This window comes from Erithacus rubecula (genome assembly GCF_903797595.1).
Source record: "Erithacus rubecula genome assembly, chromosome: 21".
In the NCBI taxonomy this organism is placed as follows: Eukaryota; Metazoa; Chordata; class Aves; order Passeriformes; family Muscicapidae; genus Erithacus; species Erithacus rubecula.
In genome coordinates this window covers 7,564,385-7,592,261 of record NC_136673.1, presented here as the reverse complement: position 1 = coordinate 7,592,261, position 27,877 = coordinate 7,564,385, and the positions used below count along the sequence as shown (strand labels likewise).

At 51.8% G+C, this 27,877-nt stretch overlaps 2 protein-coding genes across 5 annotated transcripts in view; one reads left to right on the top strand and one right to left on the bottom strand.

Annotated features, from left to right (window-relative positions):
* ASTN2 (astrotactin 2) overlaps window positions 1-27,877 on the bottom strand; it is a 316,378-nt gene that overhangs the window by 82,357 nt on the left and 206,144 nt on the right. Inside the window, exons 17-18 of the mRNA XM_079324231.1 lie at window positions 11,570-11,835; window positions 300-433 (exon numbers count right to left, since the gene is read on the bottom strand). Of these exons, the coding sequence (XP_079180357.1) occupies window positions 300-433; window positions 11,570-11,835 (400 nt within the window). The remainder of the gene's footprint in view (window positions 1-299; window positions 434-11,569; window positions 11,836-27,877) is intronic.
* Window positions 20,213-27,824, top strand: TRIM32 (tripartite motif containing 32). Of its 4 annotated transcripts, XM_079324430.1 has the most exons (3): window positions 20,682-20,917; window positions 21,006-21,115; window positions 22,981-27,824. In XM_079324430.1, exons 1-3 carry the CDS (start codon window positions 20,855-20,857, stop codon window positions 24,989-24,991), a joined length of 2,184 nt encoding a protein of 727 aa, XP_079180556.1. In that variant the 5' UTR covers window positions 20,682-20,854; the 3' UTR covers window positions 24,992-27,824. The 4 variants fall into 4 exon arrangements, with proteins under 4 accessions (XP_079180558.1, XP_079180556.1, XP_079180557.1 ...); XM_079324432.1 differs by lacking the exons at window positions 20,682-20,917; window positions 21,006-21,115 and adding an exon at window positions 20,213-20,249; XM_079324431.1 differs by lacking the exon at window positions 21,006-21,115 and having other exon boundaries at window positions 20,682-20,955.

Sequence of the window (27,877 nt, the reverse complement as noted above, 5' to 3'; positions counted from 1 at the left end):
TTGCTCTCGCTCTGACAAGCCACAATGAATTGCACTGTAATTCCATTTCTTTCAACATTTGAAATCCCATTATACAAGCCCTGCTAATCAGGTGATGAAAATCTATAAGGAAACCTTCCAGGGTCAGAACCAGAGCCAGGATATCCTAAAGGCATCAGTCACACGGTGAGGAGGGCTGAACTGCAGCCCCCAGGCCCAAGGGTGCCCACGGGCTGAGACCCTGGGGATGGAGTGGTCCTGGGGGCTGTGACCCACGGGAAGGGGCTGGTGGTGAGCAGGGGGCTCACAGGGATACGTACACAGGCGGAGGGAGAGGGCTGCAGTTCGGGAGTCCGTTCTCATCGAAGGCATTGAGGTCACACCTGCACCAGTCTTCGATAACATCACCTTTCCCAGAGCACCAGTATGAGCTCATCAGGGCTCCCTTGAAGGCCTGATGTGAGAACAAAAAGCGTGAACACGTGTGCTAAAGACTCAGTGAAACCTGGCCAGAGGCTGAGCACTGGGGAAGAGCTCTGGGATCAGGAAATCCAGGATGGGCTGGGGGAGTGTGTCCTCCCCAGCCTTGCCATGGCCTCTGCATGGCCCTGGCCATGGCCCTTCACCTCCCTGAGTTTATCTCCCATGTATTGAGTGATGCTGGTTCATCCCTGAGTGCTTTTGAAGTGGGGATGGGGATCTCCTGTGGGGGAGGACTGAGCTGCTTGAAGGAGCACCAGCCTAAATCCCTCAGTGACAGTGAACAGAATGTACACGGTACCTGCACACTGCTGCTGTGCTCAATGAAACTCTTCCACTCCTCCCTGTGCCCTTCTGCCCAGCTGCTTTTATCCTCCTGAGAATAAAGTAATGCCTACATTCCCAACAACACAGGCCCCTTCCATCCTTCTCACAGGTTTGTTACTCACACAAAGTGCCCTCCTGCAAGCAAACTGCTGCTTTATTCACTTGTCTAAGGAACACTCCCAAGCAAAACAGCAGTATCAGGAAGGAAAAAATAAAACCTGGAAAATACTTGCAGGATGTCCCCAGGAGCCACCCTGACTGCTCCTAATAGTACCAAAGAATCTCTGGAATAACAGCTGTGGTTAGAATTGGCAAATCCCTCCAGGTCTAACCCCTCAGTGTTCCTGCTGTGCTCATCCTTCAGCTCAGGGTGCTCAATGTTGGTCCCCACACCACAGGATGGGGCTTCCCTCACTCCATACCTTGCTCTGGTTTGGACCACATGGATTCATGGTGGCTTCTCCTATTACCCTTCACCAGCAATTAAACTTCCAGCTTCATAAACATCTCTCCTTCACACACAGAGACAACATCCAACCCAACCCTGCAAAGCCACAACGCCCATCTAGAATAATCAGAACACCAAAACACCAGCTTTTGACTTTTCAAGAGGCACATTTGGGAGCTGAAACACCTCCACAGGTCCTCATCCACATGGAGCAGCCTTACTTGAGGCAGCACTGTTCCTGCCATGAAAAGCTGCCTGTGGAAGCCTGGCCCTGGTGATATGGCCTGTGCTGCAAGGGTATGCCTAGAAATAAAACTGTGTCCTTTGAGGAGGACAGGTACAGCTCAGGCTGCAGCTTTGAGCAGAACACTCTAGGAAAAGCACCATCCCAGGGAGGTTGCTGAAAGGAGGTATAAATAGAGCCTGACGTCAGGGCTCCCATTGTCCAGGGTTTTGTTGCTCTTCTCAAACTCCCCAGCACCTTCAACGAGGCACTTCAAGGCTCTTACATCTGCAGAATTTTCTGCTTCCAGGCATTTACAAAATGGGACTGTTCCAGATGGAAAAAATGGGAAAGAAAAAACAAAAAACAAAAAACCCAAGGAAGGAATGAACACGTGAAGGAAAGAAAATGTGACATTATTTTACTCTGTTCTTTAGAAAGTAATTGAAGTGCTAGGCTGGAAAGGGCATCCAAAGTAATTGGAGAGAGGGATGAAGAGAGGAGTTTATCTGACACCCAGATAAATGGATGCAGACACACATCTGCAGACAGAGAGCAGTGGGTCCATGCAGGGAAGGAGCAGCAAAGGATGAGTGCAGATGGATGGGGAAGCATGTGCTCTCCCCAGGCAGCAAGATAAATGCCCTCTGCTGAGGGTACCTGTGTGCACAGACAGGTGCTGCAGGCAAGACAGATGTGGGTGATTCTGGAAGGGCTGCACTGTCACACTGATGCCACTGCTCCACTGTCCCCCAGCCCAACCCCTGTCACTCCACACCCCCTCCCCATCCCCTAACCCAGCTCCTCCCTGCACATCCCCCACTTAGGGAAGAAACCTCACCTGCCCCATCCATGCCCTTTAGTAAATCCAGTAGTCAATTCCTTCTTTTCCTGTTTCCTGCTGTTAAGCACTAGCAGGATGAGCAATCCCCTGTGCTCTGCCTGCCCAGCCTCACATAAGTTTTAATTAGATCCTTCAGGTACCCAGCTGCCATCTGCCTTGTGTCACCCTTCACACAAACGAGGTTATGGGATGGATGCTGTGCTCATTAGGGTGAGCACACCTCCACCCCCTCACCAGGTTACCAGGGGCACATCTGCCCGTGCTGCTCCTGCCTCTGTCCTGACTCATGCCAGGCCAGGCTGGGAGAGCCAGGCAGCCAGAGCTTGTCCCTGGCTTGTCCCTCTGTGCTGGGCACTGGTGAGGCTACACCTTGGGTGCTGTGTCCAGTTTTGGGCCACTCAGGACAGGAAAGACATTGAGGGGCTGGAGTGTGTCCAGAGAAGGGAATTGAGGAGCTGGAGAGTGAGTCATGTGAGGAGAGGGTGAGGAGCTGAAAGGGGCTCAGCTGGAGAAAAGGAGGCTCAGGGGGCCCTTGTGGCTCTGCACAACTCCCTGACAGGAGGGGACAGCTGGGGGGGTCGGGCTCTGCTCCAGGGAACAGGGACAGGAGGAGAGGGAATGGCCTCAGGCTGGGCCAAGGGAGGGCAGGGTGGACAGCCCCAGGAATTTCTGCATGGAAAGGGTGGTCAGGCATTGGAAGGGGCTGCTCAGGTAGGTGGTGGAGTCTCCATCCCTGGAGGTGTTGAAGAAACAACTGAATGAGGCACTAGTGCTATGGTGTGACAAGGGGCAGATTGTTAAAGGTTGGACTCAGTATTGGACATCTTTTGCAACCTAAATGATTCTATGACTTCTCTTGCTTTCCAGTGGAGTTTTGAGCCAGTGACTTCTGGGATTTTCCCATTGGTGCTGAGAAATGTGTGTTGAGGGGTGGGGAACCATCAAGAGCAAGTTGATGGGGAGCAGGAATAGGTGAGATCACACAGAAGAAGGGAGTGGCAGCTGCCACCCAAACAAGGAGCCCAGTGGCACCAGAAGGACCAAGAGTGATGGACAAGGATGCAGGGAAGGTGCTGAGATCCATCCCATGGGAAGCTGCAGCCTTTGGCAGAGCTTCAGGTGGGAATGAATGCACAGGGACCTTCCTGATCTCTGGTGGCTGAGAACCACTTTCCCCTCCTGCCCTGGGCTGGGCTCTCACATCTCCTGTTCTCCCCTGCCGTGCTCAGGAACCTGCAGTGAGTGCTCTCCTCCCTGCCAGGAGACAGCACCTACACAAGTCCATGTCAAACATGACCACTTCCATTCTGGATGCTTCACCATGGTGGTCATGTTTTCACAAGGGTCTGGAATCATGAAGGGCTTCCCAGGGGGGATTGATCTGCTGGGAATGGCAGTGGCCCCCAGTGCACTGCCCTGCACTCCCCAGGACCCCAGCACCCCTCTGTGCCCTAAGGCAATTTTATCTCTTATTTAAAAGTATCCAAATTGTATTGTTTCCCTGTGAGTCAGCCCATTTAGTTTATGTCCTTCGGTGCCAGAGGGGAAATTTATGAGATGAGAAACTGGCTCGAAACGTTTATTTTCTAGATGACGAGTCATGCCATTAGATATATAGCTTTATGAATCATAGGAACAGCATCTAATTTGCTCTTAAAGGTATAATAGGTCTGATTCCCCACACCCATGCACACACATATATTGGATTGATAGTTCCCCCCTAGGATGGCTAGTTCATTTGTTTTGACACAAGCAAGACTTACAGGGCCATAAAGTCCCATCTTACCATAAGCTAAGCCTATTCATAAAAAAAATATTAGGGAAACAAACGATCAGCTAAGCACATTTATCCTACACTCGATTGCATATGGATCTTTCTCCTGTTGTTATTTGTGCTCAGGGGGAGGCCATTTGGCCCCATTTTATAGCTGAGACATTCTGTAACAGAATAGAGAAGAACACTTCCTTTGTCCTCTGTTAGACCTGGCTGATGGAGGGAGAAGCATTAAGTTATTCCTGATTGTGGGTTTTCTGTTGATATCCCAGGAGAGGAAAGTGAGAGGACATGAAGGAACCTTCCAGATCAACATTTGCAGGACTCAGCACACAGCACAGGGCTGGTGTTTGCAGATGGGATACTGGAAAGAGCTTGGGTGCTTATCTGTGAATGCCTGGTCTTCTCCATGGCTGACAGTGATATGGAAAATGGCTCACTGAGTCTAGGATGCACATCTCTGTTTCTGGAAAAATCAAAAAGGAATTATAGGGAGATACAAAACCAACCACAGGTGAACACGTAGGCTGGACAGAGATAAAGGACATGATCTGGAAGCTGGAACTTAGGTTCATTTTGGATTTTGTACTGATTTCCCAGTCTCTGTTTGCTCTTCTGTTCTTCTCAGTGCAGAAGGAGAGAAGGAAGTGTGGCTCAGGCTGAGCCATGCCAGCAGACAGGCTCCATCCCATGTCCAGGGACACAGCAGCAAACAGACACATCCTGTCCCTTCCTGTGTGCAGGATGGAGATGGGGCATGCACACCTTCCATCAGGCACAGGCAGGGGCCACTGGAGGAGAATGAAGGCTCAAGAAGGGTTTTCACAGCCTGAACAGGATACTACCTTGATGGTAGGGTAGCTGGAGGAAGAGCCTTCCATGCCCTTCCAGCAAGGTTCAATGCTGCTCACAGGAGATGTCACTCCTCAGTCTAGACATCTCTGGAATGAGGGAAGAAAAACAAAAAAGGGGAGGAAAGCTAAGGATTTCCCAGGCCAGAGACCCTTTCCAGGATGATGCAGCTCGTGTCCAAAAGGCTGCTCCAGGTTCTCAGCAAAGGAGGATGCAGTTTTGCTGTTGGCAGTGATCTCACCCTGTGGTGTTCACACCCTCCCTGCCTGTGGCTGCCTCCCCCCAGAGCAGCATCACCTGCACTTCATCCTGCAGAGGGACATCAGTGGTGTGCTGGAAAGGTCAGGGTGCTGAGAGGACCCAGGGTGGGCAGCACCCTGGTTTCTGTTAGTTATGGGATGCTCCCACAATGATCCAGGCCCAGAGGAGGAGGACAAGGGCTAATTAGCAGGTATTAAAACAAAGCAACAACAAATAAAAAGAAACACGCCCCAAACCAAACAAAAAACTCACCTCAACCACAAAAACACTGTCCCCATTGGCCCAGGCTCCCTGTCAGCTTTGACAGTGGGAAAAAAAAAAAAAAAAAAAAAAAAAAAAAAAAAAAAAAAAAAAAAAAATCCCTGCTCTGTCTCCCCAAGCCTTCAGGGCTGCTCTGGGGAAGCTGTGTGTCTGCTGTTGTCCTCCATCAGCTCTGCCATGGCCTTGGGAACACCTTCTACCCTGGCTACAAACACCCTGGGGACACTGCACAGCAGTGGTGGCCGTGCTCTGCTCTGCAGGAGATGGTTCCTTGGCAAGGAGTGGGGAGACAAGATGAGGAACTTTGCTCCAGCCTCAGCTGTCACCTGAGCTGGTGATGCCCAGCTGTCCTCAAGAGCCCTGCCAGGGTCCCAGCCACTCTCTGGGCTCCTGCTGAGGCCAGTGGGACCAGCAGCCCAGGATGTGCCCCCCAGCAAGCCCCCACACCCTGGGCTGGGCCATGTGTGCTGTGAGGAGGCCATGGCTGCAGCAAATGCTGAGATTACTCAATTTTCGAATTAAAGCAAGGTCCTAGGGGTCTCCTAAAAATCCAGGCTCCACATCCATTTGTCTCCTTAAATACACACAGCAGGAGTTTGAGTCCATTTCCCAGTAGGAGTGAGATTGATCTCTCCTGCCTCCCTTCTCCACACCCCCCTCAGCACACCACCCTCTAAGCATTTCTGCAGCTGCTCCACAGAAGCTTGTTTCAGGGATTTTTGGGGAGAAAATGAACAGACCATGAACAGGAGGGACCACACTGCCCAGCATACATTGCCTTTTGTCCCCTGCACTGGCCACAGCTGCCCTGTGGCTCTGGACATGCACACGTGCATCTCTGTCAAGGATGCTCCTGGGAGGGGAAGGGGGAAGCAGGACATTCCCTGCCTTCCTGTAAGGGACAAGGATGTTTGCTGCTCATGCAGATCATGCAGATCTGTGCTCTCACTCTCAGTCTGTGCCTCTGGGTGCACTCCAGGGCTGTGCTGGGCACTAAAAGATGGTGCTCCCCCCATGGGGAGAGGGCTGCCAGAAGTATGGTTAAGGTGGAGGAGAAAAGCCACCATAACCTGGGGGGACCCAAATTGGGGTGAGGAGCAGCTCTTCTCTTTGACTCCAGGATGTTCCCTAAAGGAAAAGCACCTGGGGTCACCACATCTTTCTCTCCCACCACATGCACTGAACAGCAACCAGCCCTTGAGGTGCTGGGAGCATTTTGCCAGCAGAAAGCCCCAGCACAGACAGAAGCTCTTTGCTGCTGGGCCTGGCCAGCCACTGATCTGGTGGAGGTTTTCTCCACAGCCCTGCAGTGGAGAATCTCAGCAGCTTCATGTGGAGGGACCACAGTGGTGTCTGCACCTCTGCAGAGCACAAAGGAACCAGAAGAGAAGTGTTGGAATCAATCAAAACTGATGCAGCAGGACCCACAGAACTCCAGAGAAGTCCCTGAAAGGTGACAGCCAAGGTCACAGCTTCTCTGTCTCTGTACACCTTTGAACTCCCAGTGTGAGCACTCAGGCTGAGGAGCACTGGAGCTGCAACAGCAACAATCCCAGGAAATACCTGGATTAGCTGGATCCCACCAGGTGACTGGGACTGCTGCAGAGGGAACTCCAGACATTCAACAAAGCCCTTCCAAAACTGCTTGAACCCCCAAAGCACCTTTACCATGGCAAGCTCAGCACTGCCACAGTCCCCAGTCAGGCTGCAGTGACCTTAATGGTGCAAATTCTTTGACCTATTCTATTAAACCACAGGGGAAAGCCAAGAAATACAAGAAGGAAAAGAGGGGGCTGATACTTTTGCTGATACTGAGATTGTTTCTCCCCACTGCTGGGAGCAGGAGTCATGCTGGAGCTGGGCTGGGAGAACAGATCACAGAACTGAGAGTTTCCTTGAGGACATTTCCTCTGGACAAATGCTCCCTAGACAGAAAAAGGCAAAATTCCTGGAGCTCTTTACATTTCAGGTCCTTGCTTCAAAGCAAGAAGAAAACAGCAATTCCCACTGACATGGAAATAAAGAGTTTTCTAACTCATTTCACGTGGGCAAAGTAATATATTTTCACCTCATCTCCTCCTTGGAAATGGTCAGTTTTAGCTGAAATCAAACATGCACACAAAGAAATATCACAAATCAGCCCACAGCAGACACCCAGCATGGAAACTGAAACCCCAGCATTTAAGAGTCTGGCAAGGTCATCAGCAGCTGAGAGCACGGCCTTGGGCAGGGCTGTAGCTGTAAATTTTAAAATGTGCATAACTCACTGCACTGAGGCAGATGAAAAGACAAACCTATTAAAAAAATACACATGCTGAAGAGGGTAAAATGTCTTTACCTGTGTTTGACTTCATCTTTGCTGCTCAGCTTATACAGGAAAACTTTGAGCTGAGTTTACAGAAGTCAATATCCACCTTGTAAATGACCTTGTTATCTGTCTGTACAGCACTGTCTTTGTGGGCACATGCAAAGAGAACTGTGTTTACAATTATTGTTTTTTTTAACACTACAGGAGAACTGGGATGTGCCTGCAGGTCCTCTAAGGTCAGCACTTGCTGTATTGATTGAGAATCATCAACATGAAGGGAGAAAAGCAGGCAATGGAACACTCAGGATTGGAGATGCTGGACTTGGTTCAGCCCAGGGAAGTGAAAATCCTGTTTATGGCACAGGACAACACCACTGTGCAGAGCCTGAGACACCCCTAGCCTTCTGTTGGGTGCTGAAAATGGGTGTTTCAACATCCAGATGATACATGAAATGCTCCTGGTGGTACATAACCCTGTGGGAGCCTCTCAGTGCACAGAACATGGTCACAGTTTAAACTTGGTAGTGCTCTGGCTCTCTGCAGGGTCTTGGTTGACAGGCTGATGTCCCTGTGGTGGTGGCAGCTCCTTACCACCCCCAAATCCCTTTCTCTTCCATGGTAACCCTCCCTGCTCACAGGGGAAGGTGAAGGAAAGAAGATGCCCCTGCCCTTCCTGAGCATCCATCATGTTCAAGCTCATGATGCCACAAGAGGATGGGGACACCTTTTCACACAGGCAGCAGCAACTCCACACCAAACCATCCTCTCCAGGACAGGGTCATGGCTCCAATGAGCTGCACTTCCTCCAGAGAGGCAGCTACAGCTCTGCCCAGCCCAGGCTGCCTGGAAAAATCCTCCAGTGCAGAGAACCAAGGCTTGTGCCAAGGTGGGAGCAAGCTCTTCAGCAGTGGTGGATTTCAGCCTTCAGGAACCAGGGTTTGTCCCTGCTTGTGGTGCCAAGGAGAGCAAGAGAAGGAGAGGGAGAGAATAAAAATCCTGCAGAAGAGAGGCTGGTGGAGAGAAGGGGGAGAAACAAGCTGGGGTGAAGGGATGGAGGGAGCAGGACAGCCCATCAGAAGTGAGCAAGAAGGGGAAAGTGGTAGAGCTGATGCAACCCAAGGGATTCATGCTGAGAGAATGGGAATGACTAGGAAAGAGAAGTAGGGCTAGAGAAGGCAGAAAACACTCCCTGTGGCTGCAGGGGCAAAGATGGGGATGGGCTTGGATGGGTTGTAGGGAGGAAGGGGATGAGAGACCAGACCCAGCTAAGGAGGGGGTGGTAAGACAAGACATGATCCCACCTGCTGCCCACCCCAGGATTTGGCACTGTGGATGGCACAAAGTGACCTGTCCTGGCATGTGCTGCTCACTGCCAGCTCCTCAGTGCCTGCTCTGGCAGCATCCCCACCCTGCTGCTGCCCAGATCCCTCACCCTGTCACCTGTTATCCCAGCCCTGCCCACGGACAGCTCCCTGGGGTGAGGGGCAGCAGGCTCACACAGCACCCTCACACAGGGACACGCTCCCAGGGGATGCCCCTCCACTCCTGGGTGAGCAGGTTGAAGAGGAGGAGGAGGAGAGATGCAGGGAGCACAGCCCCAGGGAATGCTGGTGGGGTGTCTATGGTTTGGTTGCTCTGTTGGGGTTGTGTTTGTTTGCTGGTTTTCCCAGCCTCAGCAGAAAGCACAATGCGGGCTGAGCTCCAGCTGCAGCTGATGGGGCCAGCCCTGGCTGGAGCCAGGGGAGCAGGGGAGGGAGGGAAGGAGGGAGGAAGGGAGGCTGCTGGTGGAGCAGACTACAGCTCCCCAGGACAAGGAGGAGCCCCAAGCGAGCCCAGCAGTGCTGCCAGGACTGGGGGGACAAGGTGAGGAGGAGGAGGAGGAAGAAGGGGGGAGTTTGCAGCCAAGCCCAGAGAGGCAGGGTGGCATTGGGCAATGCAGAGGACCTGGGGGTGAGCAGGGACCTTGGAGATCCTTCTGTTACCTACTTCTCACTGGCTAACCTACCTCTTGTATCCCTAAAAGAATGTCCCTGTGCAGATTGCTGCTGGGAAGCATGTCTTTCTTACCTGAAGGAAACCAGCTCTCCCACTGCTTTGCCTGTACCTGTAATTCCTCATCCCAGCACTGCTCTGGACACATTGGTAACAGCAGGTTAACCTCTACATAAGTACTGCCCAGTGGTAAGAGCAGGTATGGGTGGGGAAAGAATGCAGGGGGGAAAAAAAATAGAACAAACAACATAGTGGGAGAAAGGGAGTTTGAGGAACAGATCTGGAAGGAGAGGTGAACTGAGGTGTGGAAGTCAGGCATGGCTTCATGCAAGGACCAAGAGGGTTGATGGATAGGAAAGCAGGAACCAGATCAAGAGGAAGGCAAGGGGTGACAGTCCCCAGAGACAGTCCTCAGAAACTTGGGTACTGGGGGAAGCATGAGGACTGTTCTCACATGGCTGTGGGAAGGGGGTGAAGCACCATTCCTGATGGTCACACCTCCATGTGCCAGGATTGTTTCCTGACCTGCAGCCCTTTGCATCCCACCCACAGCTGCTGCATGCTGGCTCACTCCAGACATCCTGATCGAGTACAGGCTCAGTGCTAATAAATGACTTTAAGCAGATCTGTCATTTCTGGACTCAAGATTGTGGTCAGAGGGCTGCAGAGGGGGGTGTGAGTGGCAGTGAACCGAGAAAGTGGGAACTCAATCTGCACAGGATTAACACTGAAGCTCTTGCAGCTCCAGCCCCAGGGACTGGTGACCTCCAGCCTGGTAGGTCCCTCCTGGAGTAACAGGAGCCTCCTGTGGCTGTGGGACTGTCCCAAGGGCATGGCTCTTTCCTCCCTCTGCACCTTTGCAAAGCCAGGCTGGAGCCCTGGAAGCCTTTCAAACAGGTATGGCTGAGATCTTGCAGCAGAAAGGAAGGACTGAGCTGGTGCTTGGCTCCTGAGACCTCTCCACAGGACACATCCTGCACACCAGCATGGACGCTGGGAATGACTGTGGCCTTGGCTGCTTATGGCACTGCCCTCACCTACTGAAAGCAGGGAGATGCAGGTCTGAGAGGGCTGTGGGTGGTGGGCAGCAGGACCTGACTGTAGGAGCTGGTGGTGGACAGTGGTCAGGACAAACTCAGGAGCTGTCTGTATTCTGGTCTTGAATTTTGCAGTTTATTGCTTTGGGTGTGGGTGAGAAGGGCTGAGCTGGGAGGTGCCAGACACAGCTCAAAGCAGGACCAGAGGAGTAAGTTAACAAAGGGGGTAAAAGCAAGGGTGCAGGGACAGAAGCAATGAAGTGAGAGGGTGTCCAAGGGTGTAAGAGCAAGAGAGCGTGGTCTCCTTTCACAGTCTTAAATCTCCTTCTGTGTTGGATATTCCACTCTTTCACTAACCAATCTAGTACAAGATACATATTCTCTAACATTTACGTACAACCTATAGGAATCACTACGTTACCATGTTTTACTACTTTCTTATCTCTAAACCTTATCTTGGACCCTTCCTGTCATGCCAGGAGGGGGTTTCTGCTGGTTCTTTGGTATATTTGCAACAACTGGCATTATCTTAAAAAAGGGAGAAGACCTTCAGGCATTTATTTTGCTGTTCTCCAGCCACTCAGTGGACCACTGCTTCCATTTCAATCTCACCTACAGTTTCTATATCCTTAGCATCTTTTGCCAGGCAACCTATAGGACATTCCTATTTCTTCCTCCCCACAGCACCGCCCTGCAAACACACACAAAACCACTCCCTCGCTGCAGGGACCCTGCAGAGGGCACTGTGCGGGGTGGGGCCGGCCGTGGCAGGCTCTCACTCACCTCCCTGGTGTCGTTATCCTGGATGAGAGCGTAGAGAGGCACCACCCTGCCGATCTCCAGCAGCACGGGGGTGGGGCTGAGCTGCTCCTTGCCGGGCCGCCGGCACAGGTGGCAGGTGGAGGGGCAGCGCCCTTTCTCCTCGCAGTGGATCTCCACGCCCGAGATGAGGTGCTCGTCTGACAGCATCTGAGCTGTCAGCAGCCCTGACAGGTACGTGATGAAGGGCATGGATTTCAGCTCCTTCTTGTTCCCAAGCTCAGTCGTTTCTGGGTTAGGGAGAGGGAAGAAAACAAATAGTATTAAAGAAATCACAGCACAGGGCTCTTCCCAAAGCCAAACTGTGCTGCAGCCAGGATAAATGCAGCTGCTGAAGGTGTAGGCTTGGTGGGAGCAGGAAAAAAGAAAGGTCAAGGAGAGAAGGAGAAAAACAGGACTTCCAGGTCACTGCTTGGAAGTGTGAGCTTTTCCAGACAAGCGTGTCTAAACTGACAGAACTGATTGTTCTTCTCTTTTCTAACTTCTACTTTCTAACTGTTTTTCTTGTTTCTAACTTGCATATCCACTCTCTGTGCTCCAGAATGAGACAAAATCACCTCAGCATATCTTCCCTGCCAAAGAGAAACCAAAGAGAAGGAGAATCCTTTGGGGATCAAAGGACCAGGCCAAGGAGCTGAATGCCCTTTATCCCCACCCTAACACCAGCCCCCTCAGGTCACTCTTGTGGGTGACACTAATGTGTCCATGGCACTGAAATGGATCCAAAGACGCTGCAAAAGGAATACATGGAGGGATGGAGACCCTTGGCAGCGGGGAAAAGCAACTATGAGAATAAACTCACTGCATGGAGAATAGACAGAGGCATTACCAAAACCAAACTGCCAACACTACTTTTCAGGAAACATTCAGGCCTTTGAAACCCACTGGGAAACCACCTGGTGGTCTTGAGCACAAGGCAATAAATGCAGAGAACCTTTATTTTGTTCTGTGTTCATCCAAACACTTGCTAAGGCCAAGGGAAGTATCACAACTGAGCATGAGACTCGACTCCAATGTCTGTCCTATACACTTCCATTTAAATTATTTGTCTATAACTGGGTTGACCCAGGAAGGCCCAACTTTTAATAACCTGGTGACAGACCTACAGAAGAAAAGGCTTTCTCCATCTTATGGCTGTTGCCTCTAGCAACAAATTCCCAGTCCTGAGGAGGAGTGGAAGAGGAGCAAGGGCTGTCTCAACACACTGGGCTTGCAGTGACATGCAGCTGATCTGGCAAGGCACAAGCCATGTGGAAATACAAGTAAACAGAATTCATTCATGACTCCCAGAGCCCTGGAGGGTAGGGACAGCCCTGCCCTGCTGTCTGGCTGTCAGGGAATGCTTCTGTGCTCAGGATCAAAACTGTCACAGGCAGAACGAGCAAATTCCAACCAAACCATGTTTTAGTGGAATAGAAGGGGAGCAGTTGCTAAGATAAATTACAACAAAGCTGTAGGGAGATGTTTCAACATCTAGGGAGACACTGCTGTACACAGACATGGGAAACAGGAATTGGAGATGCTTCTTGGAGAAATTATTTTCTAGAAGATCAGCTCCAGGCAACTTCAAGTCTCATGAGGGAAAGCCATGAATCCTTGAAAAACAGGGTGGCAGAGAAAAAAAGAAATTTATAGGGGAATACTATGAGGCTCTTGTCACTTGTAAATAAGAGTATCATCTTCTAACATCACTACTAAAGTACATGTAGAAGAGAAAAGAGATAATTGCATTTCTGGGCTGCAAAGCTTCTTCATCACAGCTGAAGCAGCATTAGAGATCCTTCATGGAGAAGGAAGTTTTGGAGCCATGACTTAAGGGAGGATATGAACAGGGCTGGGAAGACAGTGTAATCAGTTATCTCATGACTGGCAACAGGATATCAAACCTTCCTTCTGAATTATTTGCTTTATAGCTAAGAATTATAGATCACCATAATTCAGCAGAGCAAAGCCATTTCAGGAGCAGCAGTGCTCAGGTGGAGCTGCACAGGGGAAGGCCCAGAGCTCTGAAAATGAGGTAAGGTAGAAAACTGCAAGCAGAACAGCTCCCCTTCCCCAGCAGCCATGGGCTCAGTGACAGATTAACCTCAAAGCCAGGTGATTCATGGCAGACCTGTGAGCAGAGCAGACCATGGCTGAGGTGGAATTGGCTGTCTGCAGTTAATCCTGCTTAGAACAGATCCCAGCTGCACTGGGCAAAAGGATTCCTTTGCAGACTGACAAAGATCCATGGTGTTCCCTTGTGTGAGGGTTCTGGGTACAACTCCAAAGGAGGAAAATGCAGTGGGATGTGGTTTAGCAGAGGGAAACTGGCTTCATTGTCAAATTGCCAGCTCTCATCCAGACAAACACTTGGGTGTCATCAGCACTGGATAGCAATTCCTGGTAGCTTTTGTGGGATGGGTTTGGGGTGCTTGCATACAGCCCTAACAAGACAATTCCCCATTTCTGCTATGGGAACCTAACTGGGAGCACCCAGCACACCCTGCTTGTGAGCCAGCTCCTCCAGAGCCAGAGAGAAGCAGTGAGGAGGAGCTGCTCCTCATCTGCTTGCTCAGGCTCCTCATCCCTAGAAAGCTGGAGGTTTCCTTGCTGGACACAGTACTTCCCTCTCATCCCACCCACATCCCCCATCCACCACTCAGGACATCTCACAGAGGATGTTTTCAGATCTGAGAAATATTTTCCCTCCAAAACATATTCCTGCACCTGCCATTGCAACTCTAGCCTGGGAAGATGGGATTGGGATCCCTCAATTTCCCCCTGCCCTACACTGCCATGAGTTTTGGTTATCTCTTCAGCTCCCTGCATGCCAGGAGAGGGCTCAGCAGTGAATTGGAGAAACACAAGTTATTGTAGGCTCAGTCTGGCTTTTATTACCTATATAGAACAGCATAACCTCTCAGGATACTCCTGCAAAGCCTCTGCTTCACTCCTGGGGAAGGGTTTTGCAAGTGGCTGCTGCCAGGATGCTCCCAAGGTTCTTTCTGGGAAGAGGAGGAGACTCAGCTGCAGCAGCAAGGATACAGGGATCCCTTATCAGCCTCTGAATCTGAACATGCTGTCACTAACACTGCTGAACCCTGGCAACATCCAACATCTGTTCAGGAGCACAGAGCCTCAGATGCAGTTGGACACATCATGGCAAATTGTGGGAGTTACTAGTTTTTTTTGTCTGAAATATGTATTTAAACAAACAAACAAAAAATTACAACACCACCACAAAACAAATAAAATAACAACCTTGTGCCAGGCATCAGGCCCTGTGTAAGAAAAGGAGAATGAGCAGCACAGGGTGTGCAGAGGTACCTGTGCCTGGTGGGTGCCTGGCTCCGTTTCTGGGCTCCACCAGGACTTTACAATCCCACAGCACGAGGTGTGTGCCTGCACAAAGGGGTCCCTGCTCAGGATGCAGCAGCTGCTGATGTGGGAAAATGCTTCCAGCATTACCAGCAGCACCTCCTGGTGCCTGGACATGAGGGAGCAGGGTAACACCACTACTCCAACAAAAACAGCATCATGCCTGATGTGTACTGGAGTGCTGTCCTGTCCTGAGAGCTCCCAGGAGAAGGTGGGTTTCCCAGTGGCCCAGCATTTCATACAACACCTCTAACAAAAGATCCCCAAGTCATCCCAAAACTGGGAACCATTCCACTTGCCACAAGAATGCAGCCATATCAGGGGTAGGGTGTGATATCTCCTGAAGAGCAGAAGTGTTTGGAACAAGGACAGGAGAAGGCTCTCCAGCTGGAGTTGTAGAGGGAATAGTGGGAACAGACCCAGGCAGGGATTCCTACAGGCTCAGCAGGTTAACCCCACCAACACCAACAGGCTGCTCAGCTGGGATTGATGTAGGACCTGGGATTTGCATTTTATGCAAGGAAAAGGGGATTCTGACCCACCTTCCCCACACCACCTTTCACTGGACAGACCTAGTGCCATCACAGGCAGGACAGTGGGGACTTGTGGCCAGGACACATCCACTGACATAGGTTGCCTGTTTATCACCTGGTGGAATTTTTGCTGACAAATCTATCTAAAAGGAGGTAGAAAGGAAATCATTAGATGTGTTTGCTTGGGAATTTCTCCTGCACTGAGATATTGTCACCAGGTCTGTGAAGAGCTTGGACAGATTTAATCCTGCCCACTCTTAGTGATGGGCAAACACTGCTGGGGCTGGGGGAAGGTGTGGGACAGTGTCCAGGGGAGTCAATCTGGCAAATCCATCCATGTGTGCAGGAAGGACAGGGCAGGATGGGAGGGAATGGCTGGCAGGGGTAGATGGGAACATAACAGGAAGTAATTGTTCCCTGGGAGGGCGGGCAGGGCTGGCACAGGGTGCCCAGAGCAGCTGTGGCTGCCCCTGGATCCCTGGCAGTGCCCAAGGCCAGGCTGGACACTGAGGCTGGAGCACCTGGGACAGTGGGAGGGGTCCCTGCCATGGCAGAGAGTGGAATAAAATGATCTTTAAGGTCCCTTCCAACCCAAACCATTCTGTGATTCCAGCCCTGGCTGAAGGGAAAACACCACCCGAGCCAAACCACCAAACAACCACCAACAGCCCAGTCCAGAGTTCAGCCTGGGCTGGGCAAGGGATGACTCCCAAGGAACTGCTAGGTGACTTCTGGGACACATGGCATGAATCACACGTGGGAATGTCAGTCCCTGGGCAAAGGCATGTGCCCAATGTGCCCGGGGGGCTGCAGGATGCCAGCATGGGGCTCAGGATGGGCACTGGGGGAGTGGAGTAGAGCTCAGGATGGGCTCAGGATGGGCACTGCAGGGATGGCACAGAGCTCAGAATGGGGACTGGGGGAATGGAGTGGAGCTCAGGATGGGCACTGCAGGATGGAGCTCAGGATGGACACTGGGGGTGTCACAGGGCTCAGGATGGGCAATGGAAGGTGGCACAGAGCTCAGGATGGGCACTGGGGTGGCACAGGGCTCAGGATGGGCACTGGGGGTAGCACAGGGCTCAGGATGGGCACTGGGGGTGGCACAGAGCTCAGCATGGGTACTGCAGGGTGGAGCTCAGGATGGACACTGCGGAGCTGGTATGGAGCTCAGGATGGACAATGAGGGATGCCACAGAGCTCAGGATGGGCACTGGGGGTGGCACAGGGATCAGGATGGGCACTGGGGTGGCACAGAGCTCAGGATGGGCACTGCAGAGATGGCACAGGGCTCAGGATGGGCACTGGGGGAGGCACAGAGCTCAGGATGGGCACTGGGGTGGCACAGGGCTCAGGATGGGAACTGGGGGAGGCACAGAGCTCAGGATGGGCACTGGGGTGGCACACAGCTCAGGATGGGCACTGGGGTGGCACAGAGCTCAGGATGGACACTAGGGTGGCACAGGGATCAGGATGGGCACTGGGGGAGGCACAGAGCTCAGGATGGGCACTGGGGTGGCACAGGGATCAGGATGGGCACTGGGGTGGCACAGGGCTCAGGATGGGAACTGGGGGAGGCACAGAGCTCAGGATGGGCACTGGGGTGGCACAGGGCTCAGGATGGGCACTGGAGGTGGCACAGAGCTCAGGATGGGCACTGGGGTGGCACGGGGATCAGGATGGGCACTGGGGGAGGCACAGAGCTCAGGATGGGCATTGGGGGTGGCACAGGGCTCAGGATGGGCACTGGGGGAGGCACAGAGCTCAGGATGGGCACTGGGGTGGCACACAGCTCAGGATGGGCACTGCAGAGATGGCACAGGGCTCAGGATGGGCACTGGGGTGGCGCGGAGCCGCCCGCCGGACCCTCCCCGCTCGGGTCCCGGGGCAGTTGTGGCCGGGCCGGTCCGTGGGGCCCTGCTGCCCTCTCGTGGCACCGCGGCAGGACAGCGCTGGGCTCATCCCGGCGTGCGGACACCACCCGGGCACGGGGACACCGTCCCGACACGGGGACACCATCCCGACACGGGGACAGCACCAGGGCACGGGGACACCGTCCCGACACGGGGACACCATCCCGACACGGGGACACCATCCCGACACGGGGACAGCACCAGGGCACGGGGACACCATCCCGGCACGGGGACACCATCCCGACACGGGGACAGCACCAGGGCACGGGGATACCATCCCGACACGGGGACACCATCCGGGCACGGGGACACCATCCCGGTATGGGGACACCATCCCGGTACGGGGACACCATCCGGGCACGGGGACACCATCCGGGCACGGGGACATCTTTTCAATATCTAATCTAAATTTCCCTGTTTCAATTTGTACCCATAACTCGTTGTCCTGTCACCACAGTTCTGGTGAAGAGTATCTTTATGTCCACACTGCCTCTTTTCACACCCTCCTCCCCCTGATAACACTGTGCCTGCTGCTCCCAGCTGATTAACCAAACTCAATTAAACACAATCCTGCCATCCAACACCAAGGTGTGAACGGTGCCTGTGACTGCCACAGCCCCCTGCCCCGGGGATGATCCCAAATGCACCAGCACAGAGAAGCTGGGGGCAGAACATCCCTGCTGCCTGCAGCTTGGACAGGCAGGATCTCACCTCAGCTTCAGATGAGACATTTGCAGACTTACCAGCCTGAGGTATTAAGAAAAAAAGAGCTCTTACTATCTATAAAAGAGGATTTTGAAAGTATCCCCTGTAGCTTTGGCAAAGGAACTGGCTCTGCAGACCCTGCACACCCCCAGTGCCTGCACTGGGTCCCAGCAAGAGCACCCAGAGCCCTGCCCTGCTCATCCAACCCCTGGCACCATCTCTGGGCTTGTTCCCCTGCCTCCAAAACACTTTCTCCTCACAAGGGTGGCTCCACCATCTCCCAAATCCCTCCTCCATGGCAGCTGGCTCCCTCTCTGCTCCAACACACATCCCTTCCCAACCCCAGCTGGGTGTCCTGCTACCAGCACGGGGCAGCCCCTTGGGACACGCCACCTTGTCCATGGGTCAGAGTGACCAGGGTCCCAGGCTGGACCTTCCCATCCTTCCTTGTCATGTACATGATGGGTGACATCATCAGCTCATCATTGTCACCTCTAATTAAATCCAGAGAGTCCTTTGTTTTCTCCCCAGGATGCATTGAAAGATTATTTCCTATTTCTACATTGTTTTTTCCTCACACTGTTCATTTTCAGGTGTGGGTGGCCTCACAAGATCTGCCAGACCACCCTGGGTTCAATGTTTACATCAATTTTTCTTCCCCATATATCAGGGGCTGAAAGAGCATTTCCCTGGTGAGGCCAGGAACTGGGAGTGAACCCTGTGTCCCCTCCCTGGGCACAAAACTCCCCCAGGGAGCCACTGGGGCTTGAAACAGGGACTGTAAATCTCACTCGTTTTTTTCTGCAACCTTGGTCAGGCTTTACATCTTTTCTTGCTGCCTCTGAGTGCATCCACTGCCCACACTGCTGATCCCTGCTGCTCCAGGGATGTGGATTGTAGTTAAAAATGAACTATTTTTTTCTAAACAAAGTGGAAAAACCATCAAGAACAGAAGGTGGCAAGACTTGCTGCATTATGCAAGTGCAAGGTCAGTGGTGGCTGGAGCAGGTGAGCAGTGGAAAAGTGCTGCAGGCAGAGAGGTCACATCTTGGGAAATGGTTAAACTGAGGACTTGCCTCTTCCCCAGGCAGTGAATTCCTTCAAGCCTGAGCTTCCAGAGCTCCAGCTGCAGGTCAGCCCTGGGCTGAGCACGAGATGCTGCCTGTGGTGTGTGAAGGACACGGCTCCCTTGGCTTCCCAGAGGAAACCCCCAGCCCTGGCATCCCTGTGCTGCTCTGCAGAGGAGTCTCTCTGCCATCTCTAAAGCAGGTTCATGCCATCCAAGCAAAAACGGGGCTGCAGTGGGGTCACTGATGGCTTCAGGAAACACAGGGTAAAGCCCAGCCATAGGCCAGTGGCCAAATCCCTGCCTCTGGCTACCCCTGCCAGCCTGCAAAATCTGCTCACAGCTGCAGCTGTACCCAAAAATAGTCCTTTTTGTCCTGGAGTGCACAGGATGCTCCAATGCAATGAAATGAGAAACACACATTTGGTGATGCAAAAAACCCATCAAACACTCAGGAACCTGCTGGGGGAAGGGAAGGGGAGAGAAAAAGGGAAAAGGGGGTTGAAGTGGAATGGAAAAGGGAAATGCAAGGCAAGGGAAATGAAAAAGGAAGGGGAAGGGAAAGAGTAGAGAAAGGAGAAGGGAAGGGAAGGGAAGGGAAGGGAAGGGAAGGGAAGGGAAGGGAAGGGAAGGGAAGGGAAGGTGAAAGAGAAGGTGAAAGAGAAGGTGAAAGAGAAGGGGAAGGTGAAAGAGAAGGGAAGGAAAAGGGCATGATGCCTCAGCAGCACTGTCTGGTCAGGGAAAGGGCAGTGAACAACCCGCGTGGGCCGAAATGACACATAACCACCCGATTAAAAACAAACAAACAAACAAACAAACAGAAAACCCAACAACAACAACAACAACAACAAAAAAATACACCGTTCCTGCTTTCCCTTTGTTAGCTTTAACCTTTCACAAGGAGCCGCAGCGCCAGCCCGGCAGACCCAGGCCCATCCGCGACCCCTCCCCTCGCCGCCAGCCGCGGCGCGCCCGGACTACATCTCCCGGCAGGACCCGCGGGCGCGCTCACGTGACGCGCGGCGCGCGGCGCACGCCGGGAGCGGCGCGGCCCGGAGCGGCGGCAGGTGAGGAGCGCGCGCGCGGGGCCGCGGCGGCGGCGCCCCCTGCAGGGCGGGGCGGGAGCCGTGAGGGGACGGGATGGACGCGCCGGGCTGGACGGGGATGGAATGGGATGGGGTGGGATGGGATGGGATGGAGGGAATGGAAAGGGGCCACCGGGCCGCGCCCCGGGGGGTGGGCGCTCCCCGCCGCGCTAGGAGCGAGGGGTCCGCCTCGCCTCTCCCCCCGGCAGCAGCGCGGCGGCCGCGGCTGAGGGGCTGATACCGGCCCCGCCCGCCCCGCTGCCATTGAGGGCAGGCTGCGGCCGGCCGGAGCCGTGCTTTGTGCGGGCACACACCGCACGGGTCACTCCACGGCTGCCCCATCCCTGCGGGGCCCAAGGCCGGGCTGGACGGGGCTCAGAGCAGCCTGGGCTGGTGCAGCGAGGTCCCTGCCCATGGTAAGGGGTGGAGTTAGGTCATGGTTAAGGTCCTTCCAACCCAAACCCTTGGATTTTTCAGTGCAGTGCCCTCAAACACAAGGGTTGTCCTGCCGGTTTTGTTGTTGTGACAACTCCTGTCAACGGTGCTTATTCTGCAGCATTACCCCGCTATTTTCCCTCGTTAGTGACATGAGCAATGCACTACAAGTGAAGCCGGTGCTCTCACCGCAGACACTCACTAAAAACTACCAGGTGACAAGAGAAACCATGGCAGGAAATTTCTTTCGAATGTAAGGAAACCAAACTCGCATAATTCACGGTTTTATGGCTTGATCCTCAGCTGAGGCTTTCTGTAATACCCTGCTCTGCGTCAGAGGAACTGCCCCGGGAGGGACCGACACGCAAGAACAACTCGCTGTTAAGGAAACTTGCATGGAGCCACAGCCGAGTGTGAGAGAGAGATAAAAAGAAAAAAATAATGTCCCATTACTGAGGGCATGCTGACATTCTGATAAAGGGGGTTATATATGAAAAGAATGTCATACAAATCAGCTCTCTAAAAGCCCAACCTGCCTTAAAATCCCATCCACCCTTGTTCTTTAATGAACATACTTGTTTTAAAGGTAGCTTTTAATGTAACTCTCAGTACTTGGTGCCTGTGCTGCTTGCTCCCTTGTCTTTCCCTAAGCAAGTCTTTTGACGTGTTTCCAAGGAAAGTAAGACTAATGAACCTGGTATCCTGTGTTTCATGTTTAAAAATTATTTTAAATCACAGATTTTTTCCTCCCTCAGAGGAAGGTTTCTGTTCTCCATGGTAGTGCCCAGGTTTCTGCTTCCCCAGGGCCAGGGCTGTGATACTCAACCTGCCACCATAGAGCTGATCCTAGCATGGTGCCTGGAGATTCTGCCACGCCACTGAATCCCTTCCTGAAATACAGGCTTTAAAGGACTCTGAACTGCAGCTGACAAATTAAAATTAGGGGACTTTTTTTCTTTTCTGTATGAGCATAAAGAACTTTTCTTCCTTGCTGTTGTTTTTCTGCACATGAGCACACAGCAAAGTGAAATACACAGCATCTTTGCTGGAGAGGAGGGAGCAGTAGGGAAGTGAGAATGCTGTGTGCATGCAGCCATTTCTCAGAGAGAGTTGTGTATTCACATCCCTCTGCCACTGTCTCTTCATTTCAAAGACTAACTACTTCCTTCTCCTCCTCCTCTTCCCTAGAAAAAAAGGTTTTCTTCCCTATTTTTTGGTGGCTAAGCAGTACAATAACAAAGGATTTGAAACCCAGTCTAGTGAATAATAACTTAATGATGTGAGCCCTGTTCTGTTCCTTTTGAATGGATGGCTGCTTTGGCAGGAGAGCTGCTGGGATCTGCTCCCTGCTGGGAGGGATGTGAGGGTGGAGAAACCTGGATTGAAGCTGAACAGCAACCAGAGTGGTGTAAAACTGAACCAGGGGACAAGAACGAGGTCAACACTGCGAGATTGTGAAACGAGGGGAAATTAAATGCAGTTAAGCTGAGTTCAGGAGCTAATAGTGAACACTGGGAGTATGTTTGGAGCTGGGATGTTTGGAGTTGTCTGTTAACTCCATTATTGCTAATACTGCCTGAGCTGTGTTTAATTGGCATGAAGCATGGTGCAGCATGGCAGAGGTTACTGAGCTGCACTGCCATCAAACCTTCTCTGTGTGTTTTCAGCATGCACAGTCACCCCCAGAATGAGTGGAAGCTGACTGAGCATTCCTGCTACTTTCACTTCCTGGCAAATGTATGAAGCCTTGAAAATGTGTTTTGACTCTCTGGCAAAGCAGAGTGAACCAAGCACATCTATTCTGTTGGTATCTGATGTCACATCTGAATGCAGGTCTCCAGAGGTGATCTATTAATGTCCTAAAGCATCACACCATCTGCTTCCTCCTTTGATGCACAACATTTTAAATGTCTAGTTTAATCTCCCTGGGTTTCAGTAAATTATGTAAACTCAGAGGCTTGGCAGCAGGAGATGGGCACCATGAGGAGATGATTCAGTCATCAGTATCTACTGGGCTTCAATATTGGTGCCATTACACTTCATTCAGTGCTACTTTACAAATTTTGCATGTGAATAATTCATCGCACTGGGAGCTGCAAGTTAGTTTTGAAATTTGCCCACCCTGAGATTAGCTATGACTAATCCATCCTCCCAACATGGAAAAGCTAGCTGGGTTTCTTTTTCTGCAGGGTTAGGCGATAAGTCAGAAATAAATTGCATGTATACCTAACTGCTGGTGGTGACATAAATCACATTTCCCTTTTTTCTTCCTGGACAGAATCGGAACACCTTGGAATAGATGTGAGCACGAGGCACTGTGCTGGGTAAAGCTGCCTTGGAGCACCATGGCTGCCGCCCCTTATCTCAACTCGGACGCGCTGCGAGAGGTGCTGGAGTGCCCCATCTGCATGGAGTCCTTCACCGAGGAGCACCTGAGGCCCAAACTCCTGCACTGTGGCCACACCATCTGCAAGCAGTGCCTGGAGAAGCTCCTGGCCAACAGCATCAACGGCATCCGGTGCCCCTTCTGCAGCAAGATCACGCGGATCACCAGCTTGGCTCAGCTCACTGACAACCTCACCGTGCTGAAGATCATCGACACGGCCGGCCTGGGGGAAGTGGTGGGACTTCTCATGTGCAAGGTCTGCGGGAAGAGGCTGCCAAGACACTTTTGCAAGAGCTGTAGCTTGGTTTTATGTGAGCCCTGCAAGGAGGCTTCGCACATGCCCCCAGGACACAGAGTCATTGCCGTCAAAGAGGCTGCTGAGGAGCGTAGGAGGGAATTTGGGATGAGGCTTGCCAGGCTTCGGGAGCTCATGGGTGATCTTCAGAAGAGGAAAGCTGCTCTGGAGGATGTTTCAAGAGATCTGCAATCCCGATACAAAGCGGTTCTGCAGGAGTACAGCAAAGAGGAGCGCAAGATCCAGGAAGAACTGGCCAGGTCACGCAAGTTCTTCACCACCTCTTTGTCTGAAGTGGAGAAGATAAATAACCAGGTGATGGAGGAGCAAGCTTACCTGCTGAACTTAGCAGAAGTGCAGATAATGTCTCGCTGTGACTATTTCCTTGCCAAAATAAAGCAGGGGGATATAGCTCTCCTGGAGGAGGCAGCAGATGAGGAAGAACCAGAACTGACAAACAGTCTCCCGAGGGAGCTGACTCTCCAAGAGGTGGAACTCCTTAAGGTGAGCCATGTGGGACCCCTGCAGATTGGGCAGGTGGTGAAGAAACCCCGGACCGTTAACGTGGAGGAATCTCTCCTGGAACATGCAGCACCCTCCTTTGTACCGTTTCGGGAGCCTGACTTGGTGCAGGAGGAGCCCAGCTGCACCCCCCATTCCTCGCCAGCCAAGCCAAGGATGCCTGAAGCAGCCACGAGCATCCAGCAGTGTTCCTTCATCAAGAAGATGGGCTCCAAGGGCAGCCTGCCAGGGATGTTCAACCTCCCCGTCAGCCTGCACGTCACCAGCCAAGGCGAGGTGCTCGTGGCAGACAGGGGCAACTTCCGAATCCAGGTTTTTACCCGCAAGGGCTTCCTGAAGGAGATCCGCCGGAGCCCCAGCGGCATCGACAGCTTTGTGCTGAGCTTCCTTGGGGCAGACCTGCCCAACCTGACCCCCCTTTCTGTCACCATGAACTGCCACGGGCTGATCGGTGTGACAGACAGCTACGACAACTCTGTCAAGGTGTACACCATGGATGGGCACTGCGTGGCATGTCACCGCAGCCAGCTGAGCAAGCCCTGGGGCATCGCCGCGCTGCCCTCGGGCCAGTTCGTGGTCACCGACGTGGAAGGGGGGAAGCTCTGGTGCTTCACTGTGGACCGTGGCGTGGGGGTGGTGAAGTACAGCTGCCTGTGCAGCGCTGTGCGCCCCAAGTTTGTCACCTGCGACGCCGAAGGGACCATTTACTTCACTCAGGGGCTGGGGCTCAACCTGGAGAACCGGCAGTACGAGCACCACTTGGAGGGAGGCTTCTCCATCGGCTCCGTGGGCCCGGATGGGCAGCTGGGACGCCAGATCAGCCATTTCTTCTCCGAGAATGAGGATTTCAGGTGCATTGCTGGCATGTGCGTGGATTCCAGGGGAGACCTGATCGTTGCTGACAGCAGTCGTAAGGAAATTCTGCATTTTCCTAAAGGAGGCGGCTATAACATCTTGATCCGGGAGGGACTCACCTGCCCGGTGGGTATTGCTGTTACTCCCAAAGGGCAGCTGCTGGTGCTGGACTGTTGGGATCACTGCATTAAGATCTACAGTTACCACCTGAGAAGATACTCCACCCCTTAAGGGCTTGGTTGCAAGCAAAGCCTGTCTTGGCAGTGGAGATTCTTGCAGCCTCCTCGCAATCCAACGGGAACCAGTGTCAAGCCTTCAAGAAGATTGTGCCATAACTGAAGGAGATCTGGCATAGAGGTCATCATGTTCTGTGTTTAGAAACAAAATAGTTTTTGTGGTGGTGGTGGTGGTGGTCTGCTTTCTCTTGTCCTTTTTTCATATAAAATCCATACAAATAAGAACAAGCGCGATGGAAAGGATCCATCCTTCGCAGTCTTGGTTCTTGTGACAGCATAAATCTCTTCACCTCCTTATGCCACAACTCCTACACTTCCAGCTTCAACCATTGTGTCTTTCTTTGTGCCATAAACACTGACTGACTGCTCTAAATCACCTTCCCTTAGAGAACTAGCAGAGGCAATCCTGTGGTACTTGCAAGGAACTGGGTAGCAGTTGTCTGGGCAACTCCTAGAGAGAGCAATTTGTGCTTGCAGCACTGCATAAAACGAAATGGCCTCTTCAACCACGCAGAAATGAAGCTTTGCTTCCACCCTGACTAGGCAGGGTTGTCTCTCCCATTTTTCTGGTGTTCAGGAGATTGCCCCGTTGTGCCATTTGTGAATTGTGTCTGTTCTGTGTGAAGTGAGTACTGTGCAATCGTGGGAGACCGAGCTGAGCCACAAAATTGCCCTCTTTATTCCTGAGTTGTAAGAAGACAGGGGTTTTATTACTAATCAGAGTTCTGCTAGATAGAAAGGGATCAAAAGGGAGGGGGCTGGAGAAAAAAAAAAAGGGGAATCCTAGGGTTGCTATTTACTGTTGTTTTATTATTAAATGTATCCTGGAAACTGTTTTTTGGAAGGTTTATCTGATACCTAAAACTTCTTGGGGAAGAGGGAAAGAGCTGGGGAAATAAGACTGGGAGATTGTAGGAAATGAGATTAAATGCAACGTGTTGTATGTTCACCTGCACTTCACTACTCTGCATTCCAGACCACTGCATTTAGCAATAGGTTTCACTCATCTGCACCTCCTCTGTGCAAGTTACTCACTTCTGAGATAGGGATGGGCAGGGGGGACTATTTCACTTCTACTTTTTTATTACTTGGAAGCACACCTATTGGTGCACAGCCCTTTTTTTTTCCCTTGCACAGAAAAACACTACATTCCTCAGATTTTTTTTTTGGTAGTTTTTTTTTTTTTTCTACAACACCAGCAGACTCCAGAGTTGCTGCTCATCAAGGCTTTGGGCCAAATGAAGCACAAAACTGCAGCTGTGTGAAGCAAGGCCCCCACAGTGCTGCTCTCCTGGCTGATAAATGTGTACCTCAGTGTGGTGCTGCTCGCCCAGAATAGTTTATTGAAGGAAAGATGCATTTAAATAGGGCACAGTGGTAGCATGTTAATCTGCCACAGATAATAGTTACACTGCAGTGCATTTATTTGTTGCCATCAACAATGTAGTTGCAAATTTGGGGCCACGACAGACAATATAAAAGCTGATTTTATGGTGGCTGCCATGCTCCAGCAAATTGTTTGCTACTTGTCCTACAACATGTTTGCAACAGGTGATTTTCTTTTTTTTTTTTTTTTAAGCCCATATACTTTTCCCTGTTGAAACAGCAAAGAGAAACAGGTTGGTGAGCTGCTGCTGCTCCAGCTGGATGTTTGGCAGTTAAAGGGATTGCAGAAAAAGTGCTGAAAACAGATTTTGGTGGGATTTGGGTTTTTTTTTTTCCCTCTCTTTGTTGTGCTCAGCCAGTGCTGAAGGAGCGAGCACGCAAACACAGCTGTGTGATGGAGCTTCCATCAGGGCAGCTTCCAATTTCTCCTGCTGTAATGTGCTGGAAAAAGCTTGTGGAGAAGGGGGCTAAGGCACGAGGGGGTTGATGGTGCTGAGGCAGCCCAGGGGACTCAGCTGCCCTTCCCTCCTGAGCTGCTCCATGTGCTTGCCAAGGCTACCAGCTTTAACATCCCTGCTCACATTCTCTGCTTCTCCTTCTTGGCTGGGAGGGGGCAGTTGCCCAAGGCATGTGACAGCAATTTGAGGAGCCTTTCTCCTCTTGAATGTGTGGTTTGGGGAGGTGATGATGATTACTAGGCTGAGCTGCAGTTCATGACATTGTAACTGAAAGCTTTCTTCCAATTTTATGACAATGGCAGTTCCTCTCCTTCTGGTTTCTTTTAAACATCTCTCCTGCTTCCAAGAACTGCTCCACACAGGAGGCTACCGTGGACCTGAATAATTAAAGCAATATTATCTATGATAATATGTACCTCTGTAATTTTCTGTTCCCATGGATTTATTTTTTTTCAATAAACAGCACAACTACTAGCAATAACATTTCCTGGAGCGCTTGAAAAAAAATAAAAAATTAAAAGCTGGTCCAGTAAACTGAGCAGTTGGTTACTCCAGCCTGTTCCTGGTTACAGAGTTCAAACAAAGCATCTGTCATGTTTCTCACTCAGAGAATTAGAACTAACACCACCCTGTGAGGCACTGGTGGGCCAGGACACTGCAGTCAGCACCTGGGGCTCTGTCTTGCCTGCAGCTCTTCCTGGGGGTTTCAGGGAGACAAAGGAACACCTGCTGTCCCTCACCCAGGGTCTGCACATCCCCTGACAAAACTCGACTGTGAGATGATTTTACAGAGCTCTTCTTGCTGTGGTGCTCCCACACAGTGTCATGATCATCTGCCAAACGAGGTGAAATGGAGTAATTAAGGATTATGTTGAAATAGTTTGGCTCCTGCTCTGTACCTGGAGGAAAAGCTTGTCTGATCATACGTATGTGTTGGTTTTTAAAGATTGTGTAATAAAGGAAAAATTGATCCAATTAAAAGTGCATTGCAAACGGCTCATTTTCTTATTAAAACACTTAATCTTTTCCCCTCTGTG

Coding starts and splice junctions, on each gene's coding strand:
- TRIM32 (XM_079324430.1), top strand. CDS start 20,855: ATGAGCAATGCACTACAAGTGAAGCCGGTGCTCTCACCGCAGACACTC. Junction 20,918..21,005: donor CACTCACTAAAAACTACCAG/GTGACAAGAGAA, acceptor CTTGATCCTCAG/CTGAGGCTTTCTGTAATACC. Junction 21,116..22,980: donor GCATGGAGCCACAGCCGAGT/GTGAGAGAGAGA, acceptor CTTCCTGGACAG/AATCGGAACACCTTGGAATA.